This window comes from Chinchilla lanigera, unplaced genomic scaffold, assembly GCF_000276665.1.
Source record: "Chinchilla lanigera isolate Chin_1 unplaced genomic scaffold, ChiLan1.0 scaffold00063, whole genome shotgun sequence".
Taxonomy (NCBI): domain Eukaryota; kingdom Metazoa; phylum Chordata; class Mammalia; order Rodentia; family Chinchillidae; genus Chinchilla; species Chinchilla lanigera.
Window position 1 is genome coordinate 5,065,931 of NW_004955464.1, and position 14,081 is coordinate 5,080,011.

General features: G+C 50.4%; 1 protein-coding gene across 3 annotated transcripts in view; it reads left to right on the top strand.

Annotated features, from left to right (window-relative positions):
* The first annotated feature begins 4 nt into the window (after positions 1-4).
* Positions 5-14,081, top strand: part of LOC102003847 (NADH-cytochrome b5 reductase-like) — a 22,034-nt gene continuing 7,957 nt past the window's right edge. Inside the window, exons 1-6 of one of the 3 annotated variants that reach the window (XM_005398531.2) lie at positions 5-97; positions 1,313-1,627; positions 1,777-2,069; positions 5,257-5,405; positions 7,818-7,905; positions 11,474-11,578. In XM_005398531.2, the coding sequence (XP_005398588.1) occupies positions 1,875-2,069; positions 5,257-5,405; positions 7,818-7,905; positions 11,474-11,578 (537 nt within the window). In that variant the 5' untranslated portion in view covers positions 5-97; positions 1,313-1,627; positions 1,777-1,874. The remainder of the gene's footprint in view (positions 98-1,312; positions 1,628-1,776; positions 2,070-5,256; positions 5,406-7,817; positions 7,906-11,473; positions 11,579-14,081) is intronic. The other 2 variants (XM_005398530.2, XM_013521665.1) reach the window with 2 other exon arrangements.

Below are 14,081 nucleotides of genomic sequence, written 5' to 3' on the forward strand. Positions count from 1 at the left end.
TTATAGGTGGGCCCGCTGAAGACTCACCCCTTTCCCAGGGGGTGGGTATGGAGGGAACTCTGGAAGATCCTCCAAGGAGGGAATTTGCGGAGTTTAGGTGAGTGGTCGCGGCAGAGCAAGAGCGCGGAACTCCACAGCTAAGCTCAGAATGCCGCACGGCTTACAAGGCGTTGCACTGGGGCAAGACCCCAATGCCCCTTGCTGTGAAAATAAAGTAGTACAGTGCCTAGCCTAACGCCCCGTGCAGTGCCCAGTACGTAGTGCATGCTTAGTTTCATCATCCGCTTCTCCCTGCTGTGGGTGCTTTTATGATAAATACAACGTGTGACCTGTAGAGTTTAGAGTTTAGTAGGAGACGTGGACGGGACGCAGGCAGACGACGAAAACAATACCCACTTCCTGTCTCTTCTCTCCGGATACTTTTCTCTAGATTTAGCGCTGCCTATTTTGATTTTGTTTAATGACTCGCCAGGAGTGCAGAGGTTTTTGTTTCTCCTGTGTCCCGGGCACCTAGAACAGTGTCTGGCACGTGGTAAATGTGTATTTAGCAAACGAATGCAAAACAAATAGAAGGCTGGTAGAGAGCAACGAAGGGGCGGTTCAGGGAAGCCTTGAAGGAAGATGACCTTCCAGCCAAGGTCTGGAGATTGAGAGAGGCAGCCAGGCAGAGTTGACATCTGTCAGAATGTGACTTGAAGATGGCACCTGATACACTAAGACAGAGGCCGAGAGGAGGTGTGGATCATATCTTTAAAATTCATGACTAACGGGGCTAACTTCACCAGTTTGTAAAACAGCAGGGATTCTTACAACATGGAAAGGTAAATTCAAAGCAGAGACTGATAGAACTAGCTTTTACACTGTTGAGAGAAAGCATCCAGCTTTCTTGTTTTTTTTTTTTTTTTTGGTTTTTCGCCGGTACCAAGAATCAAACTCACAACCTTGCGCTTGCCAGGCAGGCGCTGGACCGCTGAGCTAAATCCCCAGCCCCCTAGCTTTTACACTATTTAGCAGTTTACAGTTAACAGGATTCTTTCTTTTTTCTCCCTTTAGACCCCAGAACCACACAGAGTAAGAAATGGGTGTAAACAGGGGACTAGACTGCACTCACTCATAATGCATACCCGTACATAGCACACAATTAAAGCAGACTGGATTGTTGGAACAGCATGCTGGCTGTGAAGCTCTGTGAGGAAGGCCTGTCTTACCTTGTTTGTCTCTGTTACCTCTCAGCACCTATTCCTGTGCCTGGCTCCCAGACCCTATTTGTTTAGAAGTTTCCTTTTTGTTTTTTTGTTCATTTGTTTTTCAGTATTGGAGATCAAGCCAAAGACCTTCCACATGCTAGACAAGTGCTCTACCACTGAGCCACATCTGCAGCCCTCCAGACCACATTTGTAGAGTGAATGAACGCTCACCAGCTGCTGGGAGCCTGCCATATACCCGGCTGGGCTCAGTGGGAAAATACCGAAAGAAGAAGACGCTGTCCTAGTCTGCGTAAGGGTTCCAGCCTGCTAAACTTTTCTGAGTTCACAGAGTTCTGTGCAGTAGAACCAGGTTTTCTGAAGCCAAACACTTTACTATGAAAAGATTTATTTGGCACAGAGGAAACTAGTGGTAGTAAGTGGTAAGTGCACCCCACCAGACAGTAGTTTCCATGGTTCACCCGTTCTTGTCCCAGTGCTTACACAAAGCCTGGCACCTGCACGCCTGGGGAGAAGGTGAGAAATAGAGGAAACAACAGCATAACCCCCATTTTTTCTTCCCCCACGGCAGCAAGGGACCAGGGCCTGGGCCGGGGGCCTCACAGAGCCTGACCTGCACTGGGAAGAGCACACAGGTGTTCCTCCCAGGCTGCCTAAGCCCCGCTGACTATGGACGAGAGGGAGGAGGACGAGGGTGCTGAGGAAGCCTGGCTGCAGCTGCGGCCTGTGGAACCCTTGCCCTCCCAGTGCTGCGGCAGTGGCTGCTCGCCCTGTGTGTTTGACCTCTACCACCGAGACCTGGCAAAGTGGGAGGCGGCCCACTCGAGCAACGACAGGAGCCTGTTGAGTGGGAAACAGCCACAGGTGAGGAGGCTGCTTCCTAGACTTGAGGGCCATGGGGGCTGCGTTTACTTGGTCTGGAAGCCTTCTCTGAACACCAGAAAAAAGAATGCCCATACGGGAAGCAGGCAACCCTGGGGTCAAAGTTCAGGCCTGGAACAGACTTCTTAGCAGCTGTGTGGTTGGAGGCCAAGTCTCTCAACCTCTCCATGCCTTCATTTCTCCATCTGTAGAAGGGAGGTAAGCACTTGTGATGTGCGGCATAAGCCTGACATTTATATCACTTAATAAATACCTGCCAAGTACCCAATATACACCAGGCCCTATGAGCTCTTGAGAAGTTGAGAGCGGACAAGACAGATACAGTCTTTGCCCCGTGGAACAAATGACCGAAAGTACACACTAGTTAAATAGAGCGCGTTGTTATTTCTTCCTCTCTGTTCCTTACTTTTTCTTCCCTTGCTGAACTCCAAGGGACTTTATCATCTGGATCAGACAATCTAAGCCTTCAGTGTAGTGTTTATGATGGTTCACGATTACAATTATAGATGTCTGACACTAGAGAGTTCAGCTCCATATTCTATAGTTTGGGAAACTAAGGACCCATTCCTCTGACACTGTGCATGGGTCTAGTTTTGAATCTGTCCCCATCCTGGTCTCCTGCCTCTGAGTGAGTTGCCATCGCCCTTGTCCCTTCTGACCACTGTGGAGTAGAGACATCTCTTTCTGTTGCTGCCTCTGTTAATGCAGCCTGGCCCCATTGTTACTTTTGGGCTATCACAGTTTGGCCTGAACTGCACCAAAATGTAGTTATTTTTACACATGTGGTTCCTAAACTACAGATTATATAGATCTTAGATTCTGAACAAATGCAGTTAAAAAAAAACAACTCTAAAATGTGACCATATCTATTCTTGTTAAATGTCTCCTTATAGTTCTGCCTTGGCACCTCTACCAGTAACTGGGGAGCCCCTGGGATTTTTTCCTTCTCACTGCTTTCATCTGTATATAGCTTACTCCTCCACTTCTTTCTGACTGCTCAAATCTGGCTCTGTGTGTGTGTGCGTGTGTGTGTTTGCTAGGAATTGAACCCAGGGCCTCATAAATGTTAGGCAAGCACCTTCCCACTGAGCCACAGCCCAGGTCTTCTTCTTAACTCTCAGTAGCACCAGGCACCTTCTAGATGCACTTGTTTGCATGTACCTTGTCCATATCTCCTTGTTAAAATGTGAGTTTTATAGGAGAAGGAGTCTCTGGCTCATTCTTCTCTCCTCACCATCTTGAGCAGCAGCTGGCATTACAGGCAATAACTATTTGTTGAACAAATGAGTTTCTCCCAGTTCTGCCAAGTACCACATCCTGTACTAGGTGCACGGAAGTTGTTGATAAAGATGCCAGGGTTACAACCCTAAGAAACTCAATGCATAGAAGAAGGACAAAACCCACAAGAGTATAATAGAAATAGTATATGCTGAGCCCCAGTTCAGACACTTGTGTGGTTTTGGTCCTATCATTTAGTTGGCTAAACCTCAGTTTTCTCATGTGAATAGTGTGGTTGTTAATACTTCGTAAGTTATTATGAGGATTTCCTAAGCTAAATATGTAAAGCCTCTGGAATATAGTAGGTGCTCAGTAAATAGTAGGCGTTTCTACTTATTATAAGAAATAGTTAAATGATTCTTGTAAATTTATTAAATAGCATATTTAACCTAATAAGTTTAATGAATAATTGAAAAAGATTTTATATTTTGATTGCAGTTTACACTTCATAAAATGTTTTTCTATTATCTCATCTGACCCTTATGAACCCTCCAGACATTTATCAGGAACAAGTACCCCTTTTTTATAGATGAGGAAATTGAAAGCCAGAAGATCAGATGACCTGCATAAGTCTGCACAGATGGGCAGTAGCTCAGCTGGGGGTAACCTGGTGCTCCTGACTCCCAGTGCAGTGCTCTTGGCAGCCGTGGCAGCTGTGACAGAGTGATCAGATGCTCTGGCTGCTGATGAACAGGTGGTCACCTCAGCTTGCATGAGCAGTGTGGTGTAGGAACTGGTATGGTGGAGGCAAAGTTGCTGTTGGTTTTGTGACACTCTTGGTGCTACCATGGGTAATGAGGGTTTGTTTTTACTATATTTCTCATTGCTGAGACAAAATACCCAATACCCAAAGTTAAAGGAGGAACGGTCTATATCAGTTTGTAGAGGCTTCAGTCCATAATTGCTGGCTCCAAGGCAGGCTGGTGTGGCAGAGGGGCGTCACGGAGGAGAAACAGTCCATGGCAGGCAGAAGGCAGCCAGCAGCAAAGTAGCAGCAGCAGCCAAGCCTGCCTTTACATTTTATCCAGGTACCCGCCCCCTGGGAGGTGTCACTCACATCCAGGGTAGGACACCCCTAACCCCAGCATCACATACCCTAGAGCCAGCCACTTCTGAAGAAGCCCATCCATGACCACATGAGGCTTTGGGGGAACATCTGGATACAGCTGTAATGGGGCTCCAGAGGTGGTATCCCACCTTGGCCCAACAAGGGGAGTCCCAGGTCAAGTGACTCCTGTGGGTGTGGAGATTTTCTAGGAGAGCACTTGGTGAGTCGTGGCATTCAGAGGCCTATGGAGGAGGTATAGGGAGGGGTGGAATGGTAAGGACAATGGGTTGAGACATAAATTTGAGTCCCTGCTCACAGTGTGACTTTGGCCAAGTAAGCCACTACTGCTCAGCCTCAGTTTCCTAATATGAAATAAAGCGTATTGGATTTGATCATCTTGAAAGGCTCAACTGTGCTGGTGTGGAGTTAACACCTCGGCAGGGTGAGCAGGTCTCTTATACCATGGAGGTAAGTGTTCTGGATGGAGAGCTCACCTTGAGCATTGAGGGCCCAGAGGTAGGGGCAGCAGGTGTTCTGGGAGAAGTCAGGCATCAGATGTATGAGAGACAAAATGAGGCTTGAGGTTCATCCACTGGGCTCTTGAGTGTAAGCTAAAAAGCCTGTGCTTGATTCTGGGGCTGAGGGGAGACACAGACGGCTTAAGAGCAGGGTAAACCCAATGTACAGTGCCCTAGCATTCTTGGATCGGAGGGAAGTAAACTGGAGCTGCAATCTGTGACACGCAGAGAGCTTACCGGTTGAGACAGCTCTCATAGGAAAGCAGGGAGGATGCTGTGCACCCCTTGAGCTCAGCCTCTACCATCAGGTCTTTTCCCTTTGCAGAGCTGCCCCTCCGAGCTGAACCCAGAAGACTTCCTGGCTTTCCGCATCAGTGCTGTGGACAAACTCACTAACGACACCTACTGTGTCCGGTTTGCTCTGCCTGGGAACAGCCAGCTTGGCTTGCGGCCCGGGCAGCACCTTGTCCTACGGTATACTCAGGCGGGGGGCAGCAGTGGGGGGAACGCACCAAAGCTTTGCTGCCCTGCTTTGCTGTTGACTAGCTGGATGACCCAGAGCAACTTGCTTGACCTCTTTTCAGGCTCCATTTTTCATCTTCAAAATAGAAATAGTCATGTGTGACTCAGCGGGTTTGCGGGATGGAGCAAGGTGGTACATTTTCAAGACAAATGAGCACTTTACTAGCATTTACAGGCAAGGCACAGTTCTGTGCACTTATACCCATGATTGTGTGAGCCTCACAAAGCCCAGTGAACAAGGGGCCATTAGCATCCATCAGTGGAAACTGAAGTCAGAGGAGTTTGGGAACCTGCCAAGGGCACACAGTTAGGAAATGGTAGATCCAGAATTTGAAGACAAGCACTCTGGCTCTAGAGCCTGTGGTTTTAACCTAATCTGATTAGCACCCATTGATAGAAAGAATGCCGTCACTGAGAACATCGAACTTGGCCAAAATCATATACCTAATAAATCATGGAGCCAGGATTCAAACCCAGACAGCCTGGCTCCTGTGTTGCCTTTGAGGTTCCTCCTGCCTGCTTTAGTGCTCTCTTTCCTGATCCCACCCTGGCCCTTCCCAGGGATGGAGCCTTCGGGATGTTCAGATAGAGCACTTGCCAGGCCATCGGCTCTGTGGGTCTGAGGCCTTGAGAGTCGCCAGAGTTCATTGGCATTTGGGAGCGTGTGTGTGCAAAGAAGAGACACTGAAAACACTGGAGTGTGTAGGACTGGTGAGAGGAGGCGGCAGGAACGGCCAGAAACACGATGGGACCCAGGAGAGAGCGGCCACTTGCCTCACAGTGGCCCCTGATGCTCATGTCCAGCTCCTTGCGGCCTGTGCCATGCTGGGAGTCCTTGAATTTCACTGTTCCAGGGGATAGGAGGAGCCACAGAGTGGGTCACAGCCCCGTGGAACCCTCCATCCATGAACTAGAGATGCCCAGAACCCCTGCTTCTAGATGAGGTCCTGTCTTCCATCTTCTCTGCCACACTGGTGGTATCGTAACACGCGTGCACACGCACGCATACACGCGCGCACGCACACACACATGTCTGAGCATGTGATGCCCTACTCACCTGCCCTCTAGAGCACACTGTTTCCACCCAGACTCCCTCCCCCGACCCTTTGTCTCAGCTCATGGTTCACACCCCAGTTCCCGTCTTACCCACAGTATCTCACCGCTAAGCATTGGCAAACTACTCCCTCTTCCATAAATGGCTGCCCTTCCTGTCCCCACTGGCATGTGTCAGCACCTGATCCTGCCGTCACAACTCCAGGAGGTACCTGAGGTTCTGTAGGTGACAGCAGTTTTCCCTCTGAAGCCTGTCACTTTACCCTCTGTGGGGGCTGACGTCGGTGCTCTTTCCACCTAACCCATGTCCTCTGTTCTGTTCCTGTTTACCTCACTTGTTTCATGGGAATTTCCTAAGTGTCTGGCTCCCCTGCTGCTGGTGCACGGGGACAAGGCCTGCTTTCTCTCTTTGCACCTGAATGAGGCGAGTTTTCAGGCACAGAACTTGAGGGACGTGCGCGGATGCTCTCAGGCGGAGCAACAGCAAGGAGGTTGGCTCAGAGTCAGCAGGGAAGTTCTAGCTGTGCGAGTGACTCTCCTTAGGCCACCAGATTCTGCATTTGTGCTATAATTTGAGTGAAATTAGATAATGTGTATATATTAGATAATGTGTATAATTAGATAATGTGTATAATACGCTTGATGTGTGGTGGGCACTCAATGCACGTGGCTGTTCCTGGTCGTGACCCTGACCCACTGTGCCTGGCACTGTGGAGAGGATTTGTGCAGGGGTAGGGCTTTGGATGAGGGCCGCATTAGGATCCTCCAAGCGCACTTCTCCTGGCAGTAAGTGTTCTATAAATCTTGGCCGTTGTTTTTCTCTTTACCACTCTATAGTTGAGGTCAGGAAAAACCCCAAGATACTTTGCACTGTCAGTTCACTTTCTGTATTTTTTCCTTTGTTTGGTTAGTTGTTTTTGTTTTTTCTTTTTCTGTGCCAGGGCCCAAACCCAGGGCCTCGCACACCGCATAAGCCCTCTGCCGCTGAGCGAGAGCCTCAGCCCATTGGTACATTTTGGCAGCACTTCCTCCTGCTGTTGCCGTTGGGCCACACAGTCAGAACATAGATAGTTGTTTCTGTTCTGCAGTGGGTTCTGATGAGACAATAAAAGGCCTGTCTGGGTCTCATAAGCAATGTGTGGTGGTGGTGAGCCCAGTGCTCTTCTGCAGCACCTCACCATCCCTAGTGAGGTCCTCTAGGGATGACTGGACTTCAGTTTTACTTTTACCAGCCGGACAGAGGAAGCACTGAATGAGGGTTTGTTGAATGCCTAGCTGACCACTGCCTGACAGTATGCTTCTCTTTCCTAGAGGGATAGTGGAAGACTTAGAAATTCAGAGGGCCTATACTCCCATCAGCCCTGCCACTGCAGAAGGATACTTCGAAGTTCTAATTAAGGTGAGTTGGCACTTGTGGAGGGTGCTGTCTGATGCAGTGGACCAGTGCCTCCCTTGCCAGCTCTTTTGGGATGGAGCAGTTCCCACCTGGGGTTTTCAAGGGAGGAGGCAGACTTGAGGGAGCAGTGGGGCCAGGTGAAGGGGAGGGTGCGCTACTCTGCAGGGCACCTATTCCCAGGATATTTTACCCACTGGACAGTGAACTCCAGGCCAGGACGGGGAGTGGGATGAGCTCTTGCCTCTTCTGTGTGCTGGGTGCCGGAGGCCTGAGGTGAGTCAGACCCTGTGCCTACCCTGCAGGAACCCACCCAGGACAATGACCGGCTACAGACAATACAGCATGACAGGCGCTGTGACAGGAGGCCCAGCCCAGCTCAGGGCAGTGGAGAGTACAAGGAAGTGCCTGGCAGCTGCTGCGTCGGTAGGGGTTGCAGAAGACGGAGAACGTGGGGAGGAAGCTCAGAGGGCTGGGGCCAGCATGGACAGTGAGTGGCAAGTGAGCTCATTCAGGGAAGTCAGCGCTTCTCCCGGAGCAGAAGGCGAGACGAGGGGCAGGGAGCACATGGACAGAATCGGGCTCAGGTCAGGTGCATAGGGCCTCCTGGTGGAAGCCAATGTGACCCCACCTCTCCGGGAGGTAGGCAGGGTGCTGGAGGCGGGCCTTGAAGAAGTACAGATTGGTGGTGGCAGGGGATGGCATTGCAGGCTGAAGGGACAGACACAGGGAGGGGAGACACAGAACAGGTCTGGGAATTGTACCTAACCCGAGTGGCAGGAGGAGAGAATGGCTGTGGGGCAGTAACAGAGATGAGATGAGCAAAGTGGGTTGGGCGCAGAATGCCTTCGAGAGAGGGGAGGACTAGGCAGCACGCGCATAAGGAGTCACAGAGGTCCGTTATGCGGAGAAGGTAATTAGGTCGGCTGCTGCTGAACTGCTGATGCTCTAACATTTCTTGCTCACAGAAATAGCAGTTTGATGTGGGTCAACCTAATGCATAGCTCTAGACCATCATTTCCCCAGTGGAGTCCTAGGCAACAGGAGTACTAGAGGAGAGCGCTCACATCCCACCCTCCCCTACAAGACATGCGTCATCACCCCATTTCACTGGCCACAAGCTGAGGCCCCGGAGGACCAAGGTCCATAGCTTGGAGGAAATGCTGCGGTGGGCAGTCCCGGCCCCTGACTGCAGACCCCTGCACTGCGCCAGGCTCCGCCTTCCCTCCTGCCCACCAGCATGAGTATTTATTCCCTCACACATAAGCCTGGATGGGATCCCTTCTGCACACTGATGTTTGTCTGGGAGATTCCGCAAATCCTCTCCAAATGGCCCGCTTCCCCGCGCTGCCTGTCTGGGTGTGTTTCTGCCGAGAGGCTAAGCCTGGAGACAGTTCTCCAGAGCAGCTGGATCCCTCCCAGCTGCAAGGCTGGTTTTCTCCTTCGTTTGCAGGAAGCCCTCATTATCCCTAAGCTGCTGGCTGAGAAGAGCTGAAAATGCCTTTGCAAATTGAGAAAGCGGCAGGGTGTGTGGGTTTACCTTCCCGGATGGAAAGGAGAGAGGGCTTCTGCTTCCCAGAGACCTGTGGCCACTGATAGCAGGCTCTATTCTCACTGTCTTGTTTCAACCTCATAACCACAAGTAGATCACATTATCCCCATTTTACAGATGAAGAAACTGAAGCTCAAAGGCCCCTTGGGCAATATCACAGGGGGAAGGACAGAAGTTACTGAACTAGTCAGCTGTAGTTCACTAGTGTGTGTTGAGCATTTGCTCCAGCCAGGCTCTGTGTGACTGCTGGGGACACAGAAGAATCCTCCCCTTCTCCCTAGTGGTTTCTGTGCTGCAGAACCTCTCTGGCCATGGCTGGCTGTGCCTCTCCCAGGCTGGCGCCAGAAACCAGAGTGCGTAGAGGCACGCAGCCTCCAGCAAAGCAGGAGCAAAGCTGTGTCCTCCTTGGAAGAGACGTGGCATGCCTCGGGATAGTGCACTTGCCTAGCATGATCCCCAGCACCACACACACACAGTGCCGTGGAAGTCAAGGATGGTATCAGAGGTGGCTGTGCTCAAAAGCAGCTCTGGAGACCAAAGCCCACTCTATATTTATTTATTTATCATTATTATTACTTTTAAGACAGGGTCTCATTATGTAGTTCAGGCTAGCTTTGGACTCACTTTGTAGCCCAGACTGGCCTTGAACTCGTGGTGATCCCCCTGCCTCAGCCTCCCAAGCTCTGGGATTATAGGTATGTGCCACTACACCTGGCCAAAGCCCGCTCTTTCCTTCAGCCTTCATTCCAAACACCCTGTCTCCAGTGCTTCCCCTTCACCCCAGCCTACCGTGACCACCTGCTTCTCCCAGGTGGGGCTGTCCTAACCTGAAGCATGCCACTGTGATGCTCAGAGTCCTCTGTGCGCTGCTCCTGTCCTCAGGGCATGCCATCTTGCCCATCCTTCACAGTCCAGCGCAAACCTCCCTCCTCTGGGACTACACTGTACTCCGGGATCTCCCCACACTTTATCCTGCTCACAGGGTGCTGGGTGGTCTCTCCTTTGTGTGTATCTGAGACACGGGTGCAGGCAGCACCTAGATGTGGATTAGTTGGCTCATTCATCCATTCGTTCAGGCATTAAGTCCTTTCCAGGTTTCAGACAATGGCTTCCTTCATGGAGCTGTTTCTCCCGCAGTCCTAGCATGGCACCAGGCACAGAGCAGGCAGGCACCCAGGCGGTGTCATCTGCTCACCCCCATGGAGGAATCCCTTCCACACCAAGAGACGGCATAGGATAATGCAGAGACTACAGTGGGTGCCCCGACCGCACCTAGCACACAAATACAGTACTTGGTTTTGACCTGCACAGTGTTTTTAAACTTTTTATTAATTTCTGACATTTAAAAACAAGAGATTTTAGCCAGGTGTGGTGGTGCATGCCTGTAATCCCAGCACTTGGGAGGCTGAGGCAGGAGGATCATTGTGAGTTTGAGGCCAGCCTGGGCTACATAGTGAGTTCAAGGCCAGCCTGAACTGTATATTGAGACCCTGTCTCAAAAAAAGCCAAAAACAAACAAACAAAAAAACCAGGGTGAGGTAAGATTTTAAGTAAAGATACAGACTTCCTGCTCCTGTTAGCAAATTAGAAAGAAGGTCTGGTAGCATCAACCTCCCACAGTAAAGACTGGACCCTGCAGAGTGGCTCCCCCTTAGAAGATCATTCTCTCACCAGTGTATCACTGTCCCCACCCTCCCCGCCCCCCCTTGACCCTGAGCCCGAGTGCTGCCTTTGTTCATCACCTGGTCCTTCACTCGGTTCTGTTACCTGCAGACCCTTGGGCTCCACAGATTTGGTGAAGGCCTCGGTCCTATAGGCTTACAGCCCAGCCTGGCCATGTACCATGTGTATAAGCTTCTAGGCAGCTCATCTGAAACTTGAGAGGACAGCACCAACTTGCAGGATGAAGAGGATGATCATAGGGGATCACACGTGCAAGCCCTCAGCGGGCAGGAAAGGCCCCTGTGAGTGTGTATGCAGTGCGTGCCTGTCCTGCTGAGCTCCCCCTCTGTTTGCTTCCAGTGCTACCAGAGGGGGCTGATGTCCCAGTATGTGGAATCCTGGAGAGCTGGAGACACAGCTTTCTGGCGAGGACCTTTCGGAGACTTCTTCTATAAACCAAACCAGGTCAGTGCCAGCTCCCTCAGTGCTGAGGAGGTCCCCAGCTTTTTGCAGGGCTGTGATTGACATGTTTCAGGCCATAGAGTCTCACTCTAAAAGTCTTGAGTGTAAAGCCAATCACAAGAGGATCTCTGGGATTGGATATGGGAGGAGATGGAACAGGCACTGAAAAAACTGCCTGCCATGTTCCGGGACTATTCATGGCTGCCCCAATGCTTGGGAAACCAGCCTTGTGCACTTGGTGTTTGGGACCCTAATACCTATGGCGCTCAGATACTGCTGCAGTTGTCTATCCCACTCATGGCACTCCATGTAGCCCCTGGCTCCCTTCAGAGAAGCCCACTGCTTCCCGGCTTGGAAGGCGCTTGCCCTCATCCTCCTGGCATGGGCAAATCCTTCCAGGAACTTCCTCAGAAAGGATTTCTCATTCGTTGGTGCATATCTAATGGAAAGCAGTTTGATGGTATGTGCCAAGAGTCCTAAGAGTCTTTAAATCCTTTGACCCAGTAATTCACTTCTGAAAGTCTATCATACAGAAAGAATCCAAAATCCCAACTCTTTTGCATGCCATGGCATCTATATTTAAAGTAGCAAATATTGGAGACAACTGAATATCCGATAACAGGGGGAACGGGGATGGGTTACAGGTACTTGATGGGCTATTAGGCTGGGGATACAGCTCAGCAGCACAAGTGCCTGCCAGGTCCCGAGTTTGACTCCCAGTACCAAGAAAAAAAGATGGGCTATTATCCTGGATTTTAAAATTATATTATAAATTATTTTCTATGCTTACTTAGGCTATACAACCAGTGGCAAATACCACATACAAAACATACAACGGGTTTGTAAACTGATTGCACAAAAAATATGAAAGGAAAATGCAAGGAAATGTTAGCAGCTCTACATGGCGGAATTCTGGGTGATTTTTATTTTCTTCGTTATTCGGTACTTTCCAAGTTATCTGCAGTGAACACGTATTACCTTTATAATTGGGAAAACAAAGCAAAACGAAAACAATGAATCCTGCTTGCCTCTCCATGCTTTTTGTCTAATTTTAAAGCAGCTTTTATTGGTTTCTTTCCTTATTATGAATGCAGTACATGTTCAACACCCCCAATCCAATAGAGAGAGACAAAAAGAAGAAAATGCCTGCAGGCCCTCTGCCACACATACCAGTCTTACTAACCTGGTGTACATTCTTCCAAGTCCTCTTCTGTGCATGAGTATTTATGGGAACACACACACACTCTCATGTGTTGTGTGTATAATAGAACTATCAGGCCTGGGGTGTGGCTCAGTGGTAAAGCACTTGCCTGGCACTCAGGAGGCCCTGGACTCAACCCCAGCACTGTAAGTAGTAATAATGCCAGCCACACAGGTGGCACCTCCTGTGTGCAGGTTCCAGCCTTAGCACTTGCCACGCGGTAACTCGCTCCGTTCTCATGACAGTGTTCAGCTGCTTCTCCCCATTTTACACGTAACACAATTCGTGTATGTTTGTATTCTTCCGCAGTATTCCAGTACTGTGCCCAGCCCCCCTATTTTGTTGTTGTTTTGGGGTTTTTGTTTTATTTATTTTTTATTTTTTTAAAACAAGGTCTCCCTATGTAGTTCAGGCTGGCCTTAAACTATGTAGTCCAGGCTGGCCTCAAACTTGGGGCAATCTTCTTGCCTTGGCCTCCCAAGCCAAGAGTGTGGCTGAGCCCTGCATTTTAACTGAGTTCCCCTCTGTGTCCCCAGGGCTTTGAGGGCAGGGCATGGGAATTATTCCTGTTTCTTCCTGGCCTAGAGCAGATGCTGAGTGAAAGTCATCTTGGCCACCTTTTCTGAGGGAGCCTCCTGATGCCTTGTGGCTGTTGCTCTGCATCTAGAGAACACTCACAAGCCCCGATTTCTCATTTAGAAGGGCATAGGGCCCAGAGGAAAGGGGACAGGGATGGTCCACTGATGCCTTGGCCAGGGCTTGGCTGTGTTCCCATGAGGACACCGGATGCTCCTGCCCTTTGCCAACCCTGCTTGCTCCTCTGCAGCCGCCTCTGTTACCGACAGCTGCCTGGAGGGCTGGCACCCAGGCGTCTAAGTGTTCGCGACCCAGGGATGAGCCAGACGAGGACCCAGATGCCTGACGGAGGAGACGGGCATGTGGACACCTGACTGCAGTGTGCCATGCTGCACCAAGGCAGGCCTGGGGAGCTGAGGGGACAGGCAAGCAGACCCTCCCCTGCCCCTGGCTTGGGAAGGCTTCCCAGAAGTGGGGATGGGAGGAAGGAGGGCCGAGGCAGGCAGGAGACCTGGAGGCTGGAGGAAGCGCCAGCACAGGACAGCAGCAGGAGGGAGGCTCTGGCTTAGCAAGGGAAAGGAACCTAATGGGATTAAGCCTTGACTCCACACCAGACTCCATTGTCTCATGCAGTCATTGTGACAGTTCTGGACAGGTGCTGCTACAGGGCAGTGTTCGTATTACTTCCTCTTTTTTTTTTTTTTTTGGTTTTTTTTTTTTTTGGTTTTT